Source organism: Stomoxys calcitrans, chromosome 2 (assembly GCF_963082655.1).
Source record: "Stomoxys calcitrans chromosome 2, idStoCalc2.1, whole genome shotgun sequence".
Lineage (NCBI taxonomy): Eukaryota > Metazoa > Arthropoda > Insecta > Diptera > Muscidae > Stomoxys > Stomoxys calcitrans.
The window spans coordinates 112,779,331-112,801,984 of NC_081553.1; the positions used below are offsets into that span (position 1 = coordinate 112,779,331).

Genomic DNA, 22,654 nt, shown 5'->3' on the forward strand with positions numbered 1-22,654 from the left:
GTCACTAAATTTAAACGACTTATTTGGCATAAAATAAGTAAAATTATTGTTTATTATCATTGGCAATGGTATTCTAAAAGGTTTTTATTTAACAATAATGGACAAAATTAATTTTTTTCTCACCATGGTAAAAAACGACACCTACGTCATTTTTACATCTCACCATAGGAGATTACTATCATTCGACACACGCTCTGACAACGCAATTGAACTAAGGTTGCCATTTACAGGATGATCGCTTGGCACACACTATAGGGGTCGCGTTACCTTAGATCTTTAGAGTACACCCAAAAGCCCATCTGGTCGCCAAGTTTGGAACCATACGTTTAGAAGTCTACGTAACTTGTATTACCAGGGATATAGTAGATCCAATTGGTTCTATCTGGAATAGTGGCATAGTACTTTTTTTATCAAAAAGCGGCTCAGGCAATGCGTAATCCATATTGCATGGAACAAGGATAACACAGTGTCCGTAGCCGCGGCATTACCAAAGAGAAAGCTCCCTTAGCCTCTAAGCAGTTGTGGCAGTCATTTGTCTTGCCACATATCCAGAGGCATTAGGTGTAGCATTAAATTCCGTGCATTAGATGGTGTCGTACTCAGTGCGGATGTGATGCATAAACAACAATCAAGCTTAGCATTGAACAGTAGGTGGTCTTTGAAGCGCCGTTCACCAGACCACAACCTCATATAGCATCATACGCAGGCCTTGCCCTTTCTAAACTATTGGGTTGCCCAAATAGTTTAGTTCATATAGTCGGCGTTGACAAATTTTTTCACAGCTTGTGACTCTGTAATTGCATTCTTTCTTCTGTCAGTTATCAGCTGTTACTTTTAGCTTGCTTTAGAAAAAAAGTGTAAAAAAAGTATATTTGATTAAAGTTCATTCTAAGTTTTATTAAAAATGCATTTACTTTCTTTTTAAAAATCCGCAATTACTTTTTGGTCTACCCAATATTTAATTTTAAGTCAAAATTCATGTCCAGCAAACACCTTGGCCTTTTGCGCTTTCCTCCTAAGGTGACAGGTGTCACTGTGGGTAACTTGTATCTCCTGCAAAAAAGAACAACTTCCGTCTTAGACGGATTTACTCCTAGACCATCTCCGGTAGTATATCACTAAGAGTGATGGAAAATTTTCGCCTAACCGCAATTGCCACGTCATCAGCATACGCGACCACTTTTATACCAAAGTAGAGGTGTAAAAGTGAGAGGAGACATTACACCTCCCTGAGAAGTTCCTCTGCTTACCCATCTTTCTAGATCTACAGATCTCGGCACGGAGTAGCTTAGCTGCGAGCTACCGGTCGCGTCCACAGATTGGGGTGAGAAGTGGTCATGTGAGAAGTGGTGAACCTCGTCAAGCTCCTGTAGGTTAGCAAACTCGTTCCTGTCTCTACGACCGATCGCCGCGGGAACATGGTGGCCATTGGTTATTTAAAGGCGCCAATAACCCGACTTGTCATATCGAGCATCATAGGCACTCAGTATTTGTCCAAGCACCGATGCCGCCCGGCCTCTCACTGAGACCCTCCGCTCGATACCGCTAATTGTCTGCAACTGCCGTTGCAGCTACTTGACATAGAGCATTCCATTATCTGCAACCTGTGGACGCGCTCGGTAGCTCACAGCTAAGCTTCTCGGGACAACAATCAACACCACACAGTTCGGATCTCAATGCTCCAGCCTGTGCGGTGTTCACATTCAGAGCCTTCTTGATCCGCTGGACCATTATGTCCTCCACAGTTTCCACTCCTATTTCTGGTCTAAAATGGATACACATTCCAATCACATTCCGCTTATATCTTTCGACGCTAAGGGTTTCGACTAACAGCCGAACGAACAGATCAAGGCGTATTTATTATTATTATTTATTATTAAATATGGCTTGAAACATATCTAGACCGAAAAAAATGCCGTAGTGATAAGGAATATATACAAACTCATATTTAATAGGGCTTTATATTTTATTTTAAAGGGTGTTTGGAACGGAATGTATTAAACCCCGTTTACACTGCTATTTAAATCCGGATTTACTGGCTCGATAATCTGTTTTCCCTTTATAAAATCAGCTGACGAGAGCCTTAAATCCGGATTTAATGAGCAGTGTAAACGTGGCATAGTTAGTATACCCCAAGGCGTATTTAATAAGGTGGCCGCATCAGCACAGCTAATGGAATTTGATGTTCAACATTCAACAACCTCAATCGCCATCAGCTTCACTAAGGGAACGGCTACGCAGACGATGTTATAATACTTCTAAGGGGTAATGATCCGAACGAGCTATGCAGAAGGGCCGAAAGGGTCTTGCATATGGCATATGACTGGGGTAGACCCAGAGGTCTCAATGTTAACCCAGAGAAGACTGAAATATGCCTGTTCACGAGGAAGACGACGGTGGGCCAATTGAATTTTCTTTGCACTGTTTCCAAATTTTGACATATCAAGTTCCCAAAAAAGATGCTTTGTTGTAGCAATTCGCCGATGCGGCCACCTTATAAATACGCCTTGGTACACCCCACCCTATGATGAAGGGTATAGCTAGGACTTAAATTAAAGTATACGTTGTTTGCAGTACTCCCACATGAATAATGCTCCGGTCACATGTACATTCAAAGATCTTATTTGACCAAATTGAGGAATCTCCACTGCGTGATCCAATAGACCCAATAAGTTTGGGGATATGCCGTGTTTCTCGTGCCTGAAAACAAAATAAAAAACTATTATTAAAAAAAATGTACAAAATTTAACTAAAGAAGATTTTCCAGCCAGAATATGCCTTCTAGTTCCTACCGTTGAACCATCCTGAAAGCTTTAAAAAGCCCAATAACTTGCGAATGTTCACATCCGCTAAATCAGACAAGTTCTCAAAGAAATGAGAACCTAAAGTGGAACTCCTTCTAACTGCTAGTACGGGACACACACACACAGAAGGTATTCTATAGTCTATTTTTCTTCAATGTCCTCACAGCTTCTGCAAAAGTCGTTGCTGGCAACCTTCAGTCTGTCAGCATATTTTCCGATTAGACAGTGACCTGTCATGACGGACACAATGACTGAGAAGTCTGTTCTAGCCGATGACAGCAAAGCAGTAGACCTCTTCAAGTTTGGATTAGGCCACATAGTTTTGGAATGCTCACAGCTCCCTCTTTGTGACCATCTATCATTCGTTGCCCTTGAGGCTTTGTCCTGAAAACTTAGCTTACATGTCGCCAGAGGCATACTCACAGATTCCAGTATCCCTGGAATGTGTAAGGTAGTTCCTAGTCTTTAGAATTCGGTTTTTGTGTTTAGAAATACGTTATCCAGGGATTTAATGGCTGCCTGGCTGTCTGGGAGGATATTTATGCCATTCCACCACTTCCTTAATTGCAAGGATCTCTGATTGATACACACTGCAGTGGTCGGGTAACCTTTTCGATATGACCAATTCCAGACCAGTTTTAGAGTACACCCCGAAGACCATCGGTCGTTTAGTTTGGAACCATCCGTATAGAAGTCTATGTAACTTCTGTTACCAGGGACATCGTATTTCCAATCAGGAATAGTGGTAGAAGCTATGAAAATTTCCTCATAAATAATGAGGGAATTCCCTTATGGGTGAAATCAGCACGATTTTTGCTTCAATAGCGGGACACCACAAGGAGTTGCCCTGTCTTTACTTCACTTTAATTTGGTCATTAAAACTATATTTTTTTTCTCTGGAAAAAAATTAATTTTTCCACAAACATCCATGTAAGGAACAGAGGAAACTTTATATAGATATTTCAATTTATCCCACTCATCAATCGAGGTAATGCAGTTTTAATCAGGGTCCGCGTAAACAAAGGCAGACTTCTATCCATTCTTCAATTATTAGCATTAAGTGTACGCAATCCAGCTTAGCTTGAAATATGTGTTCGCTTGTCAAAAAATTTAACTCCACCACTGGGTGTAGTTTTCGCTTGTAATGATATTCCCTAAAGAGATTAAAAAAAAGTTGCATTTCCCACACCGTGCCAATTCTACGGTGTAGAATGTCGCACTTTAAATCAGCTGCTATCATTTGTTGTTGTTGTTGCTATAACCACATTTTCATGTGAAGGTGGCGATCCTCGTCAAGCTCCTGTTGGTGAGCAAGCTCGTTCCGGTCCATATAGCCGATCGCCGCGGGAATATGTAGACCATTGGTTATTTAAAGGCGCCAATAACTCGCCTTGTCATATCGAACATCATAGGCACTCAGTATTTGTGCAAGAGCCGGTGACGCCCGGCCTCTCACTAAGACTCTCCGCTCGATAACGCTGATTTTCCGCGACTGCCGCTGCAGCTATTCCGTATGAAGCATTCCACAATCCGTAACCTGTGGACGTGCCAGGTAGCTCGCAGCTTCTCATGACAGGAATGAACACCACACAAATTGGACCTCAATGTTCCAGCCTGTGTGGTGCTCACAGCTATCATATGCGGACAAGCGTACCAGTCGATATGGGGCCTGATGGCATGATCGTGCAATCGTCCGCATATGATACGATCTCTTTGCTGTTTGTAGGGGGTTAAATAGAGCTTAGATAGATGTTAAACAGTGCCGGAGATATCATCCCACCTTGGGAAAATCCCTGTTTCACTCTACGCGTCTTTGACTTCTTATCTCTAAATTCCACAAACGACTGGCGACCACACAGATAATTCGTGACTCAGCGTTTGGTGCTTTGCGGGCTTCAGTAGCGAGATCACTCTGCCCATCTTCCAAACATCGGGTACTATAAGAGTGTTCAAAGACAGTTTGAGGTGAACGAAGTAACGAATGTGATGTGTGGCGCCAAGTCATCCAAAGCGTTGGGATCCGACGGAATCTCTATATGGATGCTGAAGAATCAGGATCTACCTGGAGTCCAGTAGTTGTAAGTTACTGGATATAAAGAGGTTCCGTCGGATCACAACGCTTTGAATGACTTTTAATGACGGTTAAGATGGTAAAGATGGCCGTTCATTGGTTCGGAGACTACGGATACAACGTATGGCTCTCCTCCTAGCCCTGTCACTCTAGGGATCACAGTTTATCGGTTCGGAGACTACGGATAAAACGAATGGCTCTCCTTCTAGTCCTGTCACTTTCTGGATGTAAAATAAATTGAGGGTTGAACATCCTGGCGCATCTCTTCGAATCAGTCGCAGTTACGTCGCCAAAAGTGACTGAGGTCCTGTCGTCCCGTCTACCGGGGTTCGAGAGTGACTTAACAGTAGACCACAACCGGTACCTAAGTTACATTGCTCCAAGTGTTCCAGCCACTAATTCCGCTTGTGATCATTGTTTAACTCCAGATTCAGCTCGCTGATTCTAGAATTAGTGGAGTCCATGCAACGTATCCCATAACTCTCGTCTGCAAGTACCACTGCCTGCGCCTGGAAATTGGGCAGCACTTGGGTATTCGATCGACTGGAGCTATAATGATGTCACGGAATTTCCTCTCAGCAACTAGCACATTTGACGGGTTGTCAGTTAACTGACGCGGCGATTGATGTACTCTCTGAAGCCCATCCAAAGTAGCCCACTTATGTCGGGATTGCAAGCCTGGCCATTAACTGGGTCAGAACTACCAACTGGCGGTGTGTACATGTTGTATAGCTCTATCTCAGCGATACTGGGCTTGACTGCTATCTCCATGCTATCCATGTTGGGGTCACTAGTGCCAGACGCAGGCGAGATAGGTCTATACTGCACGGAATGGTGTATCACGAAGGCCAATACTCCACCTCTATTCCATAAGCGATCCTTACGTAGCTCATTCTATGCGTGAAAACTGTGCAGGCTGCAGGTGTTGGTCAACTTTGTATCCTGGATCGCTGCAGCCATTATGTTCTTCTGACACATAAAATCTACCATTTCGTCTCGTCATGCCTCGGTGTCTGTTGCAATTCAATTTCAAAAATAATGCACTTCCCGGCACTTAGCCTGGCAATATCGGGTCTGGGATGCTGCTGTTGCGTATATTCCAGCACGGGAGAGGTCGGAGGGGTCACATAGTCTGACTACGAGGACGCAAAAGGCGACGACGACGACGCTTGTGACCCACTGCTGTCTATGTTCGCACAGCAACTTGCAACATATTCAGTGTGACTGTACTCCCGTAGTGACGTAACCCGAAGCAAGATCGGAAATGTACCCACTCCATGCACCGGTTACTCCTCACCGAAACCGACCGATGATGGAGACGGTTCTGACAAACCGAACAGAACTAGGGTCCGAGGTTCTTTTCAATACCGGGACGAACCAGAAGCGTGCGAAGAAGGCACTCCGGGATGTGCCTCTCCCATAACGAAAAAAAAGAAAGATTCCATCGGGTCAATCCGGTGCGTACAACCGGATGCCATGGGTTGGTCATAGCCTTTACCGCTACTTGATCGTACAGATATACAGCAGCGGACGGTTCGCGTGCTCTCGAATTTAAATGACCCTGATGCCTTCAGGACCGCAAGCACCTCTACCTACAAAGTTACAATTGTACAGAAGTTTACGTGACTTCTTTAAACAATGAACCCAACTGAGATTTCTCCCACGATGCGTCCCTCCCAGATTTGAACTCATATGTAATATAGAGGGTCCTGTGAATGACTTGTCATTTTCAACCAAAAGCGATATCCAAATCTTTGGTACATAGTCCTTCACGTCGCATAAAAGCTTTCGCCACAGCGCACTCCAAGCATCCAACGGAATAGCAGAGTATCCATAGTTCGAGGAATGCTTCGCTTCGGATTCTCTCAGTCTATGTGTGATCTTCTTGCCTTACACCGAAACATATATGTATATTTAAAAGCATTAAATCATGTGTGCCATTTGGCCAGTCCTAGGTCGCTCCTTCTTTTTCCCCGAGATCAGCATCACCGTATGGTAGTCTGTACCATTTGATAATTCTATGGAGGCCATAAATACCCTCCATTCCTTAAGCGATCCTCACGTAGCACATTGTGTCCGTAACAGCTGTGCAGGCTGCAGGTGTGGGTCAACTTTGTCTCCTGCATTGCCGTAAAAACAAAATCTACTACATCGTCGATTTTGCCTCCCATTGGGACTGGGATGCTGCTGTTACATATATTGCCGCACGGAAGAGGTCGTCCGACGATGAGGACGCCGAAGACGAAGACGGCCACGCTTGTGACCCACTGGTGCCTATGTTCGCACAGCACCTTGCGACATATTCAGTGTGACTATATTCCCGTAGTGGTGTAAGGCCTTAGCAAGATCGGATATATACCCACTCCGAACCGAACCGATCCAGTGTCCGGGGTTCTCTTCGATCCCGGCACGGATCAGAAGCGTACGGAGAAGGCACTCCAGGATGTGACGAAAAAAGGACGAAAACGTACACTGAGGCGGCAGCCCTTACCGATGAAGGACTTATATAACTTATAACACGGTTTTACCAAAACCCAGTCCCATATCGGATGTTACGACGACTAGTCAACCTAATGCAAAATCCAAGGGTTTTCGCTTCAGTCGCTTTATCTGGGAGTGGATGATAAAATAGATTTAAGGCGATAAGAAAACTTTTGTTTTTAGAATCATGGTTCCTTGGAGAAATATTCTTAGAGTTCAACGTAGCTTACGACTTTGATACTTTGTATTGTCTTTTATCAATGCTACAAGGTATTATAAATGAAAAGACAGAGTAAGTTGGAATATAAAATGTATGCTTACCCCAATAGTAAAATGCACTTTTCGGGAAATATAAAGTTAACGAAATTTTCACTGTTGCAGGTCTGTTCAGCACCGACTACAGCAAATCCTTCCCTTTGTTTAGCTATAATGAAATCGCGCAAATCTTTACATTTAACCTCCAATATATTGAGGCTATTTTCGGCAGTCATGCTGGAAGTAGAAAATGTAGAAACACAATACATTTTACAATGAGGTGGTTATAGTATGTTAGTCAGCAGATCTGATCACAGTTTGATGCCGTTGTGAAACGTAAACATAATCACCATTAACATTATTTGAAAATGTAGAGAGCTTATGGGCAGGTTCAAACTGCATCCCATGTATTTATTGGGTTGCCCAAAAAGTAATTGCGGATTTTTTAAAAGAAAGTAAATGCATTTTTAATAAATCTTAGAATGAACTTTAATCAAATATACTTTTTTTAACAGCTGATAACTGACAGAAGAAAGAATGCAATTACAGAGTCACAAGCTGTGAAAAAATTAGTCAACGCCGACTATATGAAAAATCCGCAATTACTTTTTGGGCAACCCAATATTTAGAAGAATTGTGTTGGTTTTTTTGAGGTTGCTGATTTAACGATATGTACAATCAAATCAAATACTTTCAACTGATATCGAGTCCCGGGTGTATTTGAATGAAAATCTTCAGCCCAGCTGCAATTTGTGAGTTGTGTTTTCATGGAGTTTTGATTTTCACTTGTTTCTTAAAATATATTTTCAATCTAGTCATTGACGTTTTGAATTTCAAAGAATAGAGAAAATGGAAAATTTTCAATTGATATTTGGAATTTGAAAGAAAAAGTTTGAATTTGGAATTTCGAAGAAAAAGTTTATATTAGAGATTCGGAAGAAAATTAATTTGCAAGAAAAATAATTCAATTTATTATACGGCAATTTTATTGGAATTTTAATCAAAAGATACGGGAAATATTTTTCCGCTGAATCCGCAAGAATCCATCAACCAATTTCTTTGGGAGGAAATTATTATTGGAGCAACGGAAAACAGCAATTCTTTTGAATTTATTCGTTGGAAAAGAAACAAAAATATTGAAATATCCAGATTTCTTCGGAAGCAATGGATTAAAAGAGCTAATTATTCAAGGGATCAGAACCCAAAATGTAAGTTGGGCAGTCTGATAAAAAACAAGTAAAAGCGTGCTAAGTTCGGCCGGGCTGAATCTTATATACCCTCCACCATGGATCACATTTGTCGAGTTCTTTTCCCGGCATCTCTTCTTAGTCAAAAACATAGATCGCATTTGTCGAGTTCTTTTCCCGGCATCTCTTCTTAGGCAAAAAAGGATATAAGAAAAGAGTTGCTCTGCTATTAAAACGATATCAAGATGTGGTCCGGTTCGGACCACAATTAAATTATATGTTGGAGACCTGTGTAAAATTTCAGCCAATTCGTATAAGAATTGCACCCATTGGGGCTCACGAAGTAAAATAGAGAGAACGATTTATATGGGATCTGTATCGGGCTATAGACCGATTCAGACCATAATAAACACGTTTGTTGATGGTCATGAGAGGATCCATCGTACAAAATTTCAGGCATATCGGATAATAATTGCGACCTCTAGGGGTCAAGAAGTCAAGATCCCAGATCGGTTTATATGGCAGCTATATCAGGTTATGGACCGATTTGAACCTTATTTGATACAGTTGTTGAAAGTAAAAATAAAATATGTCATGCGAAATTTCAGCCAAATCGGATAGGAATTGCGCCCTCTAGAAGCTCAAGAAGTCAAATCCCCAGATCTGTTTATATGACAGCTATATCAGGTTATGGACCGATTTCAACCATACTTGGCACAGTTGTTGGATATCATAACGAAATACTTCGTGCAAAAATTCATTCAAATCCGATAAGAATTGTGCCCTCTAGAGGCTCAAGAAGTCAAGACCCAAGATCGGTTTATATGGCAGCTATATCAGGTTATGGACCGATTTAAACCATACTTGGCACAGTTGTTGGGTATCATAACAAAACACGTCGTGCGAAATTCCATTCCAATCGGATAAGAATTGCGCACTCCAGAGGGTCAAGAAGTCAAGACCCAAGATCGGTTTATATGGCAGCTATATCAGGTTATGGACCGATTTCAACCATACTTGGCACTGTTGTTGATTATAATATCAAAACACGTCGTGCAAAATTTCATTTCAATCGGATAAGAATTGCGGACTCTAGAGGCTCAAGAAGTCAAGAACCAAGATCGGTTTATATGGCAGCTATATCAGGTTATGAACCGATTTAAACCATACTTGGCACAATTGTTGGATATCATAACAAAACACGTCGTGCAAAATTTCATTCTGATCGGATAAGAATTGCGCACGCTAGAGGCTCAAGAAGTCAAGACCCAAGATCGGTTTATATGGCAGCTATATCAGGTTATGGACCGATTTGAACTATACTTGGCACAGTTGTTGGATATCATAGCAAAACACGTCATGCAAAATTTCATCCCAATCGGATAAGAATTGCGCACTCTAGAGGCTCAAGAAGTCAAGACCCAAGATCGGTTTATATGGCAGCTATATCAAAACATGGACCGATATGGCCCATTCCCAATACCAACCGACCTACACTAATAAGAAGTATTTGTGCAAAATTTCAAGCGGCTAGCTTTACTCCTTCGGAAGTTAGCGTGCTTTCGACAGACAGACGGACGGACATGGCTAGATCGACATAAAATGTCACGACGATCAAGAATATATATACTTTATGGGGTCTCAGACGAATATTTCGAGTAGTTACAAACAGAATGACGAAATTAGTATACCCCCCATCTATTGGTGGAGGGTATAAAAATGTAATCTGCTAAGGTGATCAAGACAATGGATATTACGAAATTTTAAATCCAGGCTATTGTGGTCTCAACATAATAATTCGTCATTTGAAAGAGCGAAATTTAACCAAGGACAAGATTTGCAAGCTGTTTTTATTTAATTAATAATATCATTAAAGCATTTTTAATTACTCACATACCACATACATTCATATGCTGATCGAGCTAAACATTTTGATTCCATTTTAAAGATAAAGTAGCATGAGATGGACCCGAATCCCAATCAACAGGCCTGTGGATAAGGAAGGAGGAAGTCTGTCGATAAGTTTGAATATTGTTTGTTGTTTTTTGCACCTTCCACATTGGTGATAGCTCAACATTTGTTTTTTCATGCACACATTTTAAGGTTGCCCAAAAAGTAATTGCGGATTTTTTAAAAGAAAGTAAATGCATTTTTAATAAAACTTAGAATGAACTTTAATCAAATATACGTTTTTTTTACACTTTTTTCTAAAGCAAGCTAAAAGTAACAGCTGATAACTGACAGAAGAAAGAATGCAATTACAGAGTCACAAGCTGTGAAAAAATTTGTCAACGCCGACTATATGAAAAATCCGCAATTACTTTTTGGGCAACCCATATTAATTACACATAATCTTTGAATTTTAGATTTTAAAAACGATTTTTTTTTTGCTTTATCAAACTACTATATTTTCTTTACATATGTAATATCACCCTTGTTCTTTTTCATATCCGCGATAAAGTACTATAAGTAAATAATCTTTGGCATTTTTAATTATTAAAAAAAATATTCTTTAATTCATACGACACTTTATCTACATCAACTATAATAATACTTTAACATACATTTTATTTTTCTTCACTTTGATTTCGTTTTATCAAATGTAAATATAAATTTTGAAAACATAATGTCCTGCTAAATTTTATCAATTCTTGAAAGGTGATGAAAGCTAAGTAAAAAATACCAAAGTATGGGCTGCCTATAATAATATAGGAAATGTCAGCAAGGTGGTTGGGTAAAGACCTGTCGGGTAGCAGTTTACATCTTATGCTACCCAAAATTTTCATTAGTACCTTCTCTATCACAGACCTTCCCTGTCCTATCTAAGAGCTACCTTAAGAATTTTCTTTTATGATGATGTATCCGAGCTTTTCTCTGATGGACAAGAACAGCCCACACACTGAGTGCGGCCGGGGCTAAAAGGTAGCCAAGTCCCGAGGGGCAAGGGCCTTTTAGGTGGATCGTCACAAATTAAGGCCAAAAATATCTGTCGGGACCTACAGAAGATTAAAGAAATTAAAAGCTTTAGTCTAATTGCATCAATCCCGGCTGCAAATATTATTCATAAAAACGGTTCTAAATCGTTTTGCAAATTTGCTCTCTGGCTGGAGAAAGTGGGGAAGATGAAAATTTAATTAGGCGATGGTTGGGCAGGAGTAGCAATTATAATAAATTACAACTTTTAAGTTTTGGTTGGTTGGGTGGTTTAGTATGCCAGGTAAACTTTTTTAACCGGGTATTTTGTTGCGTTATTTATACAAAACTCTTTTCAGAAAATTATCTAGATAAGGTAGGGAGGAAGGGTTAGTTAGTTGGACTCTTGTTCAATAATTCGACAAGTGTTATCTAGATTTTGGTCTTAACTTACTGAAATTAATTTTTAGTCAGCTACTTTTGATGTTATTTTTTATTTCAATACGTTAAACATTATTTTAGTCGCATTTTCTTTGCTGCTTTTAATAATGTTTTTAACTTTAGTTCTAACGCACACTTTTCTGGACGGACACTATGATGGCGGCTATTTGCAACGGTGACTCATTTTTTAGACAATTTTGCTCTAATCGGAAACTCTTGAACATCGGCTTTTTCAATGCACAATCCTTGAAACCTTCCCGCTACTCTTCAAAATTTGACGAGATAAATAATTGACTAAGCAGTGGTTATCTTAGCATTGTAGGAGTAACTGAGACATGGCTGAAGCCTTATGTACCTACTAAGGCTGTTAGCATTTCTGGATATAAGTTTTTTTGAGCTGATCAGAGTGCAATGCGCGGCATTATAGGAGTAGCTAAGAGATGGCTGAAGCTTTATGTACCTACTAAGGCTGTTAGCATTTCTGGATATAAGTTTTTTAGACCTGATCAGAGTGCAATGCGCGGCGGGGGTGTTGGTATGTAAGTTTCAAAAGATCTTAATGCTAAAGTTCTCTTGTCATCTTCTGAGCCTAGGCAGTGTGAAGCCCTGTTTTTAAGAATCAATTCTGGAATGGACGAATTGATTGTGGGAACTGTATATTTGCCGAATGGGGATTTAGATGCTTTAGAAAATGTGATTTCGGATATCGTTGCTAGATACTCTAATGTGATATTTTAGATTCTGGAAAGTATTTACGTCTTAAATTATCATTAACTCGCTGCAATCTTTCCGTTCTCTACAACAACGCACTACGATTTAGTTGGAAACTCTCTATCTCCAATTGATTACACTCTAGTTAGTCGCACCGATACTCCTCCTCCAAAGGTATTTCAAGCCATGTCTGAGTTTGGTATCGCTGCAAAATTAATAAGACTCTGCAGGATGACACTTGCCTCACTTGGCGTTCCTCAGTAAGAATAGGAAATAATCTCTCCGAACCATTTAATACCAAACGAGGTTTCAGACAAGCAGACAGCCTATCGTGTGATCTCTTTAATATCCTGTTGGAGAAGATTATACGAGATGCAGATAAGAAAAGATATAGCACCCTAATCACAAGAGAACATATGCTACTCGCCTATGCCGACGACATGGATATAATAGGTCGGTCACCGGAAGTAGTAACTGCAGCCTTTGAAAGAATCGAAAGAAAGTCAGTGAAAATGGGTCTGGCAGTAAATGGAGATAAGACGAAATGGATGGTTTCCACTCCCAAAAAGCCTTGTACAACCGAGCAGATAAAGAAAATGGAGAACGTTGGGAACCACAACTTTGAGACAGTCAGTGAATTTATCTACCTCGGCACTGCCGTAACCGAAACGAATGACACCAGTTTTGAGATTAAGCGAAGAATAATACTGGCAAAGAGATCTTACTTTGGACTGTGTAAGCAGTTTAGAAACAAGGCTACCTCTCGACAGATGAAGACTACACTTTACAAGACACTAATACTAATACTATGGGTACTTGTGAAAGCAGATGTGGCAGTGCTTGGAGTATTCGAGAGAAAGATTCTTCGTAAAATATATGGACCAGTTTGCGTTAATGGAGAATATAGGCGACGTATGAACCACGAGCTGTATGACGACGATAGCATAGTTACACGCATCAAAATACAACGGCTGCGTTGGCTAGGTCAGGTTGTCAGAATGAATGAAGAAGCTCCAGCAACGTAGTCTTTTGAAGGCAAACACGGTGGTACACGCAAACCGGGAAGACCAAAAGCCCGATAGAAAAATCAAGTGATGGGAGACAGCTCGAAACTTGGTGTCAGAGATTTTAGAATGAGCGCAGAAGATCGAGGCGCTTGGAACGCTATTCTACGTTCGGCTAGTGGAACAAATATTCTGTCATTGCCAATTAAGAAAGAAAGAAGAAGATAGTATTTTATTAGATTCTAATATTGATTTTTTTATATTGGGTTGCCCAAAAAGTAATTGCGGATTTTTCATATTGTCGGCGTTGACAAATTTTTTCACAGATTGTGACTCTGTAATTGCATTCTTTCTTCTGTCAGTTATCAGCTGTTACTTTTAGCTTGCTTTAGAAAAAAGTATAATAATAGTATATTTGATTAAAGTTCATTCTAAGTTTTATTAAAAATGCATTTACTTTCTTTTAAAAAATCCGCAATTACTTTTTGGGCAACCCAATAGTATTTTATTAGATTTTGATTTTTTATATTATGAAAACTTGAAAATTTTCGAAACCTATCAATGTAAAGCCCGGGTGGGCGATGTTTGATTAATAAAAATAAATGAAAATTGTTAAACATGCATATGGTTATCTTACCTTAGATTTTTGAAATCATTCTTTTCTACATCCTTCTTAGAGTCCATGACAAGATTTTTTATGCCAAGTACTTCACAAGTTCGTGCAATGCCGCCCAAATTAGGAAGTTTATCAATAAGGCTTGCAATTACAAACATCTAAAATGTAGAAAAGCAATACAAATGTGCAAGAAAATCCTGTTGAAATGAAGAAAACAGGCTACCTCATTATTGCTGTTCTTCTCAGGATATACCATTAAATTGCTGGACTCTAAAACTTCGAAGGGGGGATTAATTTTTCTTTGTATCTGGTTGATGATTTCCTTTTCGAAGACCTCTTCTGAGCTGAGTTCAGATTTTTTCACAAATGACGATCTTAGATTATTTAAACGCTCCAGCGTATCAGATGGTAAATCAGAGTACCAAAATAACTTGTAGCCTTGTTCATCATATGGAACATTTGTTACAAACAAAATAATATCCCAAAGCTGCAGTAGGTTAAATTTGTACATTAGATGGCGTAAATCATCGTGTGCGTGTTGCCCTAGTTTACCCATGGTGGCTATAGAGATTGATTGTATAATTTGTCTGCCACAGAAAATTCTGTTCAGAAATGTTCATGAAATCCCATGGGCTACATAGATTTATAATGACATTGATACATACGATACATTAAAGGCTTCTGTTTCCATCAAGGCTTGCAAAATCATCTGAGCAAAGAGTCTTGTATGAAAATTTGCTCCCATAGTTAAGGCCAACAAATTGGCCACAATTGTATTTCTCTCCAAAGTGCTAAACAAGTCCTCATTGCTCATGCAGCATGTATATAAAGCTGACATAACCGATACCTGTTGACTTGATGATTGTGAATGGGCCTAAAATTGAAACAAAATGGCGTAAAATGTTATTCGATTGGAGGACAATGAGAAAATATTCATTTACCTCTTCCAGTTTCTTAAGGAAAACCTGCTTGCGTTTATCAATTGTTCCAATAATGTATTCGTATATGTAGTTGATATTTAATTGATTATTTTCATTCAATAATATATGCCATAAATTGTCCATAATTTCATCGACCTCCGATATCTCAGATCCAAACTTAGAAATGCTATATACTATACTCTCGGCAATTCTCAGCTTTAAACGATGTTCGTAGGAGTTTGAAAAATATCTCGGCTTCTTTCTACTTATCTCTTTATGACGTTCTATTAGGCGCAAGATGTAATTCGTATCGCCCTCCTTAATGGCTTGTGTCCTAAAAACGTATTTTAGGCTTCTATCTACTGCTCCAATGCAGGCATTCCTATAAGATTCTTCGATCCTAAAAAGAGGCGTAAGATCATAAATTTAACAAAAGTATGAACAAACATCTTAAAATATATAACACATCACAAGAGCTTAGTGTTGGAAAAATTCCTGGAAACGTATTTCGAGGCGTTTGGTCTGTGATCAAACCCATATGTTGTCTGGCAATTTAATTTCAGTTGTTGTTGTTGTTGTTGTAGTAGCAGTGTGTGGTACACTGAGGCGGCAGCCCTTGCTGATGAAGGAATTCATCGGGTCAATCCGGTACATACAACCGGCTGCCATGCGATTGCTTGTTGTAGCCGTGTGTTGTGTTCTATCTTTTGTCTGCTTGATTCTGTTGAGTGTGCATATCCACGAACTCTGCGATGGGGTGCGTCCAGAGGGATCTGGGTCTGAGACGAGTGGATCTGGAAACAGGTGACGTGTGTCGTGTGATCCCTGGTCACAATCGGGACATATATACTTCACTTTGGCATCAATTCTTGCTCTGTAGGAATTGAGGCGGTTGCATTTGTAGTAATTGAGCCAGAACTACTCTGTTTTGCCGGGGGAGGTCAATTTATTCAGGTGCAATGGCAGACGGTCGTTTCCTAAGAACCACATATACACGGAAGCTATTCACCGCATCTGCTACCGTGTCTGCATGAGTGTTGTCTAAGCCCGCTTGATGCGCCGCTTAATCTAGAGATCTTATCTTGTATTGGGTTGCCCAAAAAGTAATTGCGGATTTTTTAAAAGAAAGTAAATGCATTTTTAATAAAACTTAGAATGAACTTTAATCACATATATAATTGCCATTTTGTTCGATAACCTTTTGCCATCTTCCTGGCAAATTTAGTATTTCACGCTCATAGAACTTCTGGCCTTTATCTGCAAAAAACTGAACCAAGTGCCGAAAGTTTTACCATTTAAGGAGTTCTGCAAAGATTGAAATAAATGGTAGTCTGATGGTGCAAGGTCAGGGCTATATGGTGGATGCATCAAAAGTTCCCAGCCAAGCTCACTCAGTTTTTGGCGAGTGACCAAAGATGTGTGCGGTCTAGCGTTGTCCTGGTGGAATATGACACCTTCACGATTGACCAATTCTGGTCGCTGCTCCTTGATGGCTGTATTCAATTTGTCCAATTGTTGACAAAATATACCACACCCTTCCAATCCCACCAAACAGACAGCATAACCTTCTTTTGGTGGATATCAGCCTTTGAAGTGGTTTGAGCTGGTTAACCATGCTTGGACCATGATCGATTTCGACTAACGTTGTTGTAAACATTCCATTTTTCATCTCCAGTTATGATTCGTTTTAAAAACGGATCGAATTCATTGCGTTTAAGGTGCATATCACAAGCGTTGATTCGGTTTGTTAAATGAATTTCTTTCAATACATGTGGTACCCAAATATCAAGCTTTTTCACCAGTCTAAGACTTTTTATGTGATAATGAACGGTTGATTTTGGAATATTTAACTTCTCTCCTATCTCACGCTCAGTTACATGACGATCCAATTCGATTAATGCTTTGATTTGGTCATCATCAACTTCATTTGGCCGACCTGAACGTGGCTCATCTTTAAGCCGACTATATGAAAAATCCGCAATTACTTTTTGGGCAACCTTAAGGCTTCTGAGCGGTGAATACCCAACCACAAGATGATGATTTGTATAGTCTCTGCGATAACAGCCCAGAAGGTATTGCTTAGACAGCATGTAGTTATGCATTCGCACGGGTAGGATCTTTGTCTACTGATGGAGGTGACAACCCGTCGCAGTTCAAAGGGCGGCATTCTGACAGATCTGAATATTATTCCACTGCGTGTCACAGAGCTGAAGAGACCACAGTGGCGCTGCATAACTTACCACAGACCAGCCAATTGCTTTGTATGTGGTTAACAAAGTTTCTTTGTCAGCACACCGAGTGCAGCCGGTAAGCGACTTGAGGAGATTGTTTCTACTTTTGACTTTATCCCAAATTGCTGTGGCCTGTGAGCAGAATTTGTAAGAGCTGTCAAATGTGACACCAAGTATTTTGGGATACTTGATGGTCGGAATTGTCACTCCAACGACCATATTGGTTGTTGTTGTAGCCACATTTTCAGGTGGAGGTGGCGATCCTCGTCAAGCTCTTGTAGGTGAGCAAGCTCGTTCCGGTCTAAAGAACCGATTGGCGCGGGAAAAGCGTGGCCATTGGTTATTTAACGGCTTCAATAACTCGCCTTGTCCTATCGACCATCATAGGCACTCAGTATTTGTGCAAGAGCAGGTGCCGCCCGGCCTCTCACTAAAACTCTCCGCTCCGTAGGGAGCATTCCACTGTCCGCAACTTATGGACGCGCCCGTTGGCACGCAGCTAAGCTTCTCGTGACAGCAATGAACACAACACAAATTTGAGCTTAACGTTCCAGTCTGTGTGGTGCTCACAGCTATCCCGTGCCGGGGTGAAAATTTGGTGACAGATATCTTGCAGCGAAATAAGAGGCAAGGCCGTTAAGGTAGATGTTTAACCGATCGCAGATGTCATTAATGGGTGGGAGGCCTGATGTCATGATCGTACAATCGTCCGTATATGATACGATCTCTAGGCCGTCTGGAGGGGAAGGATTGGAGGATAGGTAGAGGTTTAACAGTGTCGGAGATACACTCCGCCGTGGGCATTTCACCGTATTTTGATTTCTTATCACTAAATTCCACAAATGACTGACGACCACACAGATAATTCGCGACCCAGCGTTTCAGGCCTGGGTGAAGGGACGTGTTGGCGATGTCCTCAAATAGTTTGGCATGGCTAACCGTGTCGAATGAGTAGCGGTTCACTAAAGCCAGCCCAATCGGCGTTCTTCTGATTGATAAACGTCTGGCGCTCAGAGGTTATGAAGTCGGGTGGTCGGTCGATGGTGAGAATTATGGGGAGGTGGTCTGACCCCAAAGAGATGACGGCTTGCCAGGATACGTCACTCAGGAGATCGTCACTCAGGAGATCACCTTGAAGTGTGATTCGCGCTAAAGTCCCCTAGAGCGAGACGATTATGGCCAGATAGTAACCCACTTATGTCGGGGTTGTAAGCTTGACCATTAATTGGGACATAGCTACCAACCGGCGGTATGTACACGTTGTATAGCTCTATCTCGGCAGTACCGGACCTGACTGCTATCCCCATGCACTACATGTAGGGGTCACTAGCGCCCGGAGCAGGCGGGATGGCTCTACATTGCACGGAATTGTGTATCACGAAGGCCAATCCCCCACCTCCATTTCTTGCCGGGGCCACATAGTCTGACGACGAGGACGCAGAAGGCGACGACGACGACGCTTGTGACCCACTGCTGGCTATGTTCGAACAGCACCTTGCAACATATCCAGCATGACTATACTCCCGTAGTGAAGTAAGGCCAGAGCAAGATCGGAAATGTACCCACTCCATGGACCGGTTACACCTCACCAACGGATGGTGGAGTCGGTTCTGGCAAACCGAACAGAACCAGGGTCCGGGGTTCTTTTCAATCCCGGTACGGACCAGAAGCACTCCGTCCTGTGTGGTGTTCATTGGTGGCACGCGAAGCTTAGCTGCGAGCTACCGGGCGCGTCCACAGGTTGCGGATAGTAGAATGCTCTATACTGAGTAACTGCAGCGGGAGTCACGGACAATCAGCGGTATCAAGCGGAGAGTCGCAGTGAGAGGTCGGCCGGCACAAGCTTTTGCACAAATACTGAGTGCCTATGATGCTTCATATGACAAGGCGGATTATTGGAGCCTTTTAATAACCCATGGCCACCTTGTTCCCGCGGCGATCGGTCCTTTGGGCTGGAAGGAGCTTGCTAACCTACAGAAGCTTGACGAGGATCGCAACCTTCACATGAAAATGTGGATACAACAACAACCTGTTACTCAATACCCAATAAATTGACGGTTGAACAACCTAGCGCATCTCTTCGGATCAGTCACGGTAACATCGCTAAAAGTGACTAAGGTCGTCCCGTCTACCTGGGTTCGAGAGTGACTTAACAGTAGACCATAACTTGCCTAAACCGGTACCGGCGTTCAGAGGTTATGAAGTCGGATGGTCGGTCAATGGTGAGAATTGTTGGGAGGTGGTCTGATGGCAAAAAAAATAACGACATGCCAAGATGCATCACTCAGGAGTTCAGAGTATGCAATGGATGTGTCTGGCGCGCTGTTACACCTCTTCGTAATACTTGTAAGGGCATCCGCATTCAACGTGCAATACGTGGAGTCTTCGATCTGTAGTGTGTTGTACACTGAGGCGGCAACTCTTGCCTGCCATGGGATGAATAATAAGTACAGATGGACGATGGGTAAATACCCAAAAGGTATTTTCCCGGTAAATTGGGTAAATAACTGGGTATTTACCCATTTATGCCCAAATCTTGGGTATAAAAATATTTTCCAAACAATTTTGATGATTTCGTATTTTTTTGTATATAAACCTGATCTTCTGATCTCATAAAATCGAGTTTTAGTTGTATATAGCCGCTATATAGACCGATCTCCAAACTCAAAGTCTTGAGTTTGCAATAAATTGGCAATTTTTCATCCGATTTCGTTGAAATTTTACACAGTGAGTTCTGGTAGACCCCTACGCATTTTTTTGAAGTGTGGCTCTGATCGGACTATATTTGGATATAGCTGCCCTTAGACCGACCGCTCGATCTCCCGATATGTTGTATTGATGCCATAAAGGCCCGGATTCGATAAAATTTGGCACAGTGTGTTCTGGTAGACCCCTAACCATTCCTGTCAAATGTGGTCCAGATCGGACCATATTTGGATATAGCTGCCATATAGAACGATCTCTCGATATAGTGTAATGAGCCTATAAAATGAGCATTTTTCATCCGGTTTCAATGAAATATGGAACAGCGAGTTCTGGTAACCCTCTAAACCCTATTGTTGAATATCGTCCAGATCGAACCATATTTGGATATAGCTGCCATATAGACCGATCTCTCGATTTGGACTATTGGTATCATAAAAGGAGCATTTTCATTACAATCTGGATCCCCCATAGAATTTTCGTCAGTAGGACGATCTGGATCCCCCTACCGACGCCGAAAATCCTATGGGGGGATCCAGATCGTGAGAAGACGAGTCTATAACTGAAAGGAAGCAAGAAGGGGTTCAGTATTGCTATTGGTATCATAACGGGACACATAGGACTACGAGCTCACTTATGTTAAATCGGTGCGGCAAGTGATAGCATGTGTAGGGCATGCAGGGAAGATGATGAGACGTTGGAGCATTTCCTTAGCCATTGGAAATGCCCGGCTTTCGCGTCCAACAGATACCGGCACTTAGGCGGAGACACAATATCAGATATGAACCAACTTAGGGGAGTGCTATTGAAAACAAGGATTTTGTACGAAATTCCTAACTTAAAATTTTCTTTTCAGGAGATTGCTTTGTAGTTTTTAGAGCGCACAACAAACCGATTACAGGCTTAAGTGTATGCCCATAGTGGCATGGGACGAATTAATATCTGCACCCTCTTTTCAACCTAACCTAACTCCCAAAGGGGAGTGAGACGAGCTAATGATCAGGATATAATTGATTACTGCAAAAGAAACTGCCAGACAATAGATGGATTTAAACAAAGACAACACGCCATCGGCATACGTTTCTAGCGTGGCAAATGCTATCATCAGTACTGTAGTGTAGCTCTCTAACCTCCTTACAATTAATACCCTGATTATTTCTAGCGTCAAACTTAAATCCAAATGAAGTAGACTTATTGGCTTTTTAAGTTTGGCTACCACTAGGAGGCCACCGTAGCGCAGAGGTTAGCATGTCCGCCTATGACGCTGAACGCCTGGGTTCGAATCCTGACGAGACCATCAGAAAAAAATTTTCAGCGGTGGTTTTCCCCTCCTAATGCTGGCAACATTTGTGAGGTACTAGGCCGTGTAAAACTTCTCCCCAAAGAGGTGTCGCACTACGGCACGCCGTTCGGACTCGGCTATAAAAGCTGCACTCATTGATATGTGAGAAGTTTGCCCCTGTTCCTTAGTGTTTGCCAAATCCTGCAGCCTTTCGATCAAGATCTCTCCATGTCTCAACATCGTAACTATTTCATTGTTTCAAGTGGCTTCAATTATTTTTTTAAGCCATTTTAGGCCAGCTTCAATTATCATTTTAAGCCATAAAAAAAATTTACATACCTATTTTCACCCTTTTTAACATTTCCACAATTAAAGTCCGACATAATGAAATGTTGCAAAACATTATCCACATTGAAAATAAGTATAGGACATTTTTCCAGCAATATGGGGGCGTATTTATCCCATAATCTGTTCTTCTCCAGATATTTGCATAACCCGTGGCAACTAGAATTCATAGAAAACCAATAAAATTATTGAAAAAATTCTTATTTAGATCTTCTGTTTATCTATTGGGTTGCCCAAAAAGTAATTGCGGATTTTTCATATAGTCGGCGTTGACAATTTTTTTCACAGCTTGTGACTCTGTAATTGCATTCTTTCTTCTGGCAACCTAGATCTTCTGTTTATCTATTGGGTTGCCCAAAAAGTAATTGCGGATTTTTTAAAAGAAAGTAAATGCATTTTTAATAAAACTTAGAATGAACTTTAATCAAATATACTTTTTTTACACATTTTTTCTAAAGCAAGCTAAAAGTAACAGCTGATAACTGACAGAAGAAAGAATGCAATTACAGAGTCACAAGCTGTGAAAAAATTTGTCAACGCCGACTATATGAAAAATCCGCAATTACTTTTTGGGCAACCCTATAAATAAAAAGAAAAAAACTCACATGCCATGCAAGCTCCGACTGCTCGGCTTTACACATTCGCCCAATCCAACGAAACTAAAATTCATAGAAAACATTAAAAAAAAAA

The 22,654-nt window shown here is 41.1% G+C and overlaps 1 protein-coding gene across 3 annotated transcripts in view; it reads right to left on the reverse strand.

Moving 5' to 3' along the window:
• Positions 1-1,947: 1,947 nt before the first annotated feature.
• The window catches only part of LOC106089434 (uncharacterized), a 35,984-nt gene continuing 15,277 nt past the window's right edge, over positions 1,948-22,654 (reverse strand). The window contains exons 3-10 of one of the 3 annotated variants that reach the window (XM_059362439.1): positions 22,570-22,623; positions 21,959-22,123; positions 15,425-15,803; positions 15,149-15,357; positions 14,707-15,070; positions 14,505-14,641; positions 7,678-7,848; positions 1,948-2,700 (exon numbers count right to left, since the gene is read on the reverse strand). In XM_059362439.1, the coding sequence (XP_059218422.1) occupies positions 2,553-2,700; positions 7,678-7,848; positions 14,505-14,641; positions 14,707-15,070; positions 15,149-15,357; positions 15,425-15,803; positions 21,959-22,123; positions 22,570-22,623 (1,627 nt within the window). In that variant the 3' untranslated portion in view covers positions 1,948-2,552. Of the gene's footprint in view, positions 2,701-7,677; positions 7,849-10,695; positions 10,788-14,504; positions 14,642-14,706; positions 15,086-15,148; positions 15,358-15,424; positions 15,804-21,958; positions 22,124-22,569; positions 22,624-22,654 lie in introns of those variants that run through there. The other 2 variants (XM_059362438.1, XM_059362440.1) reach the window with 2 other exon arrangements.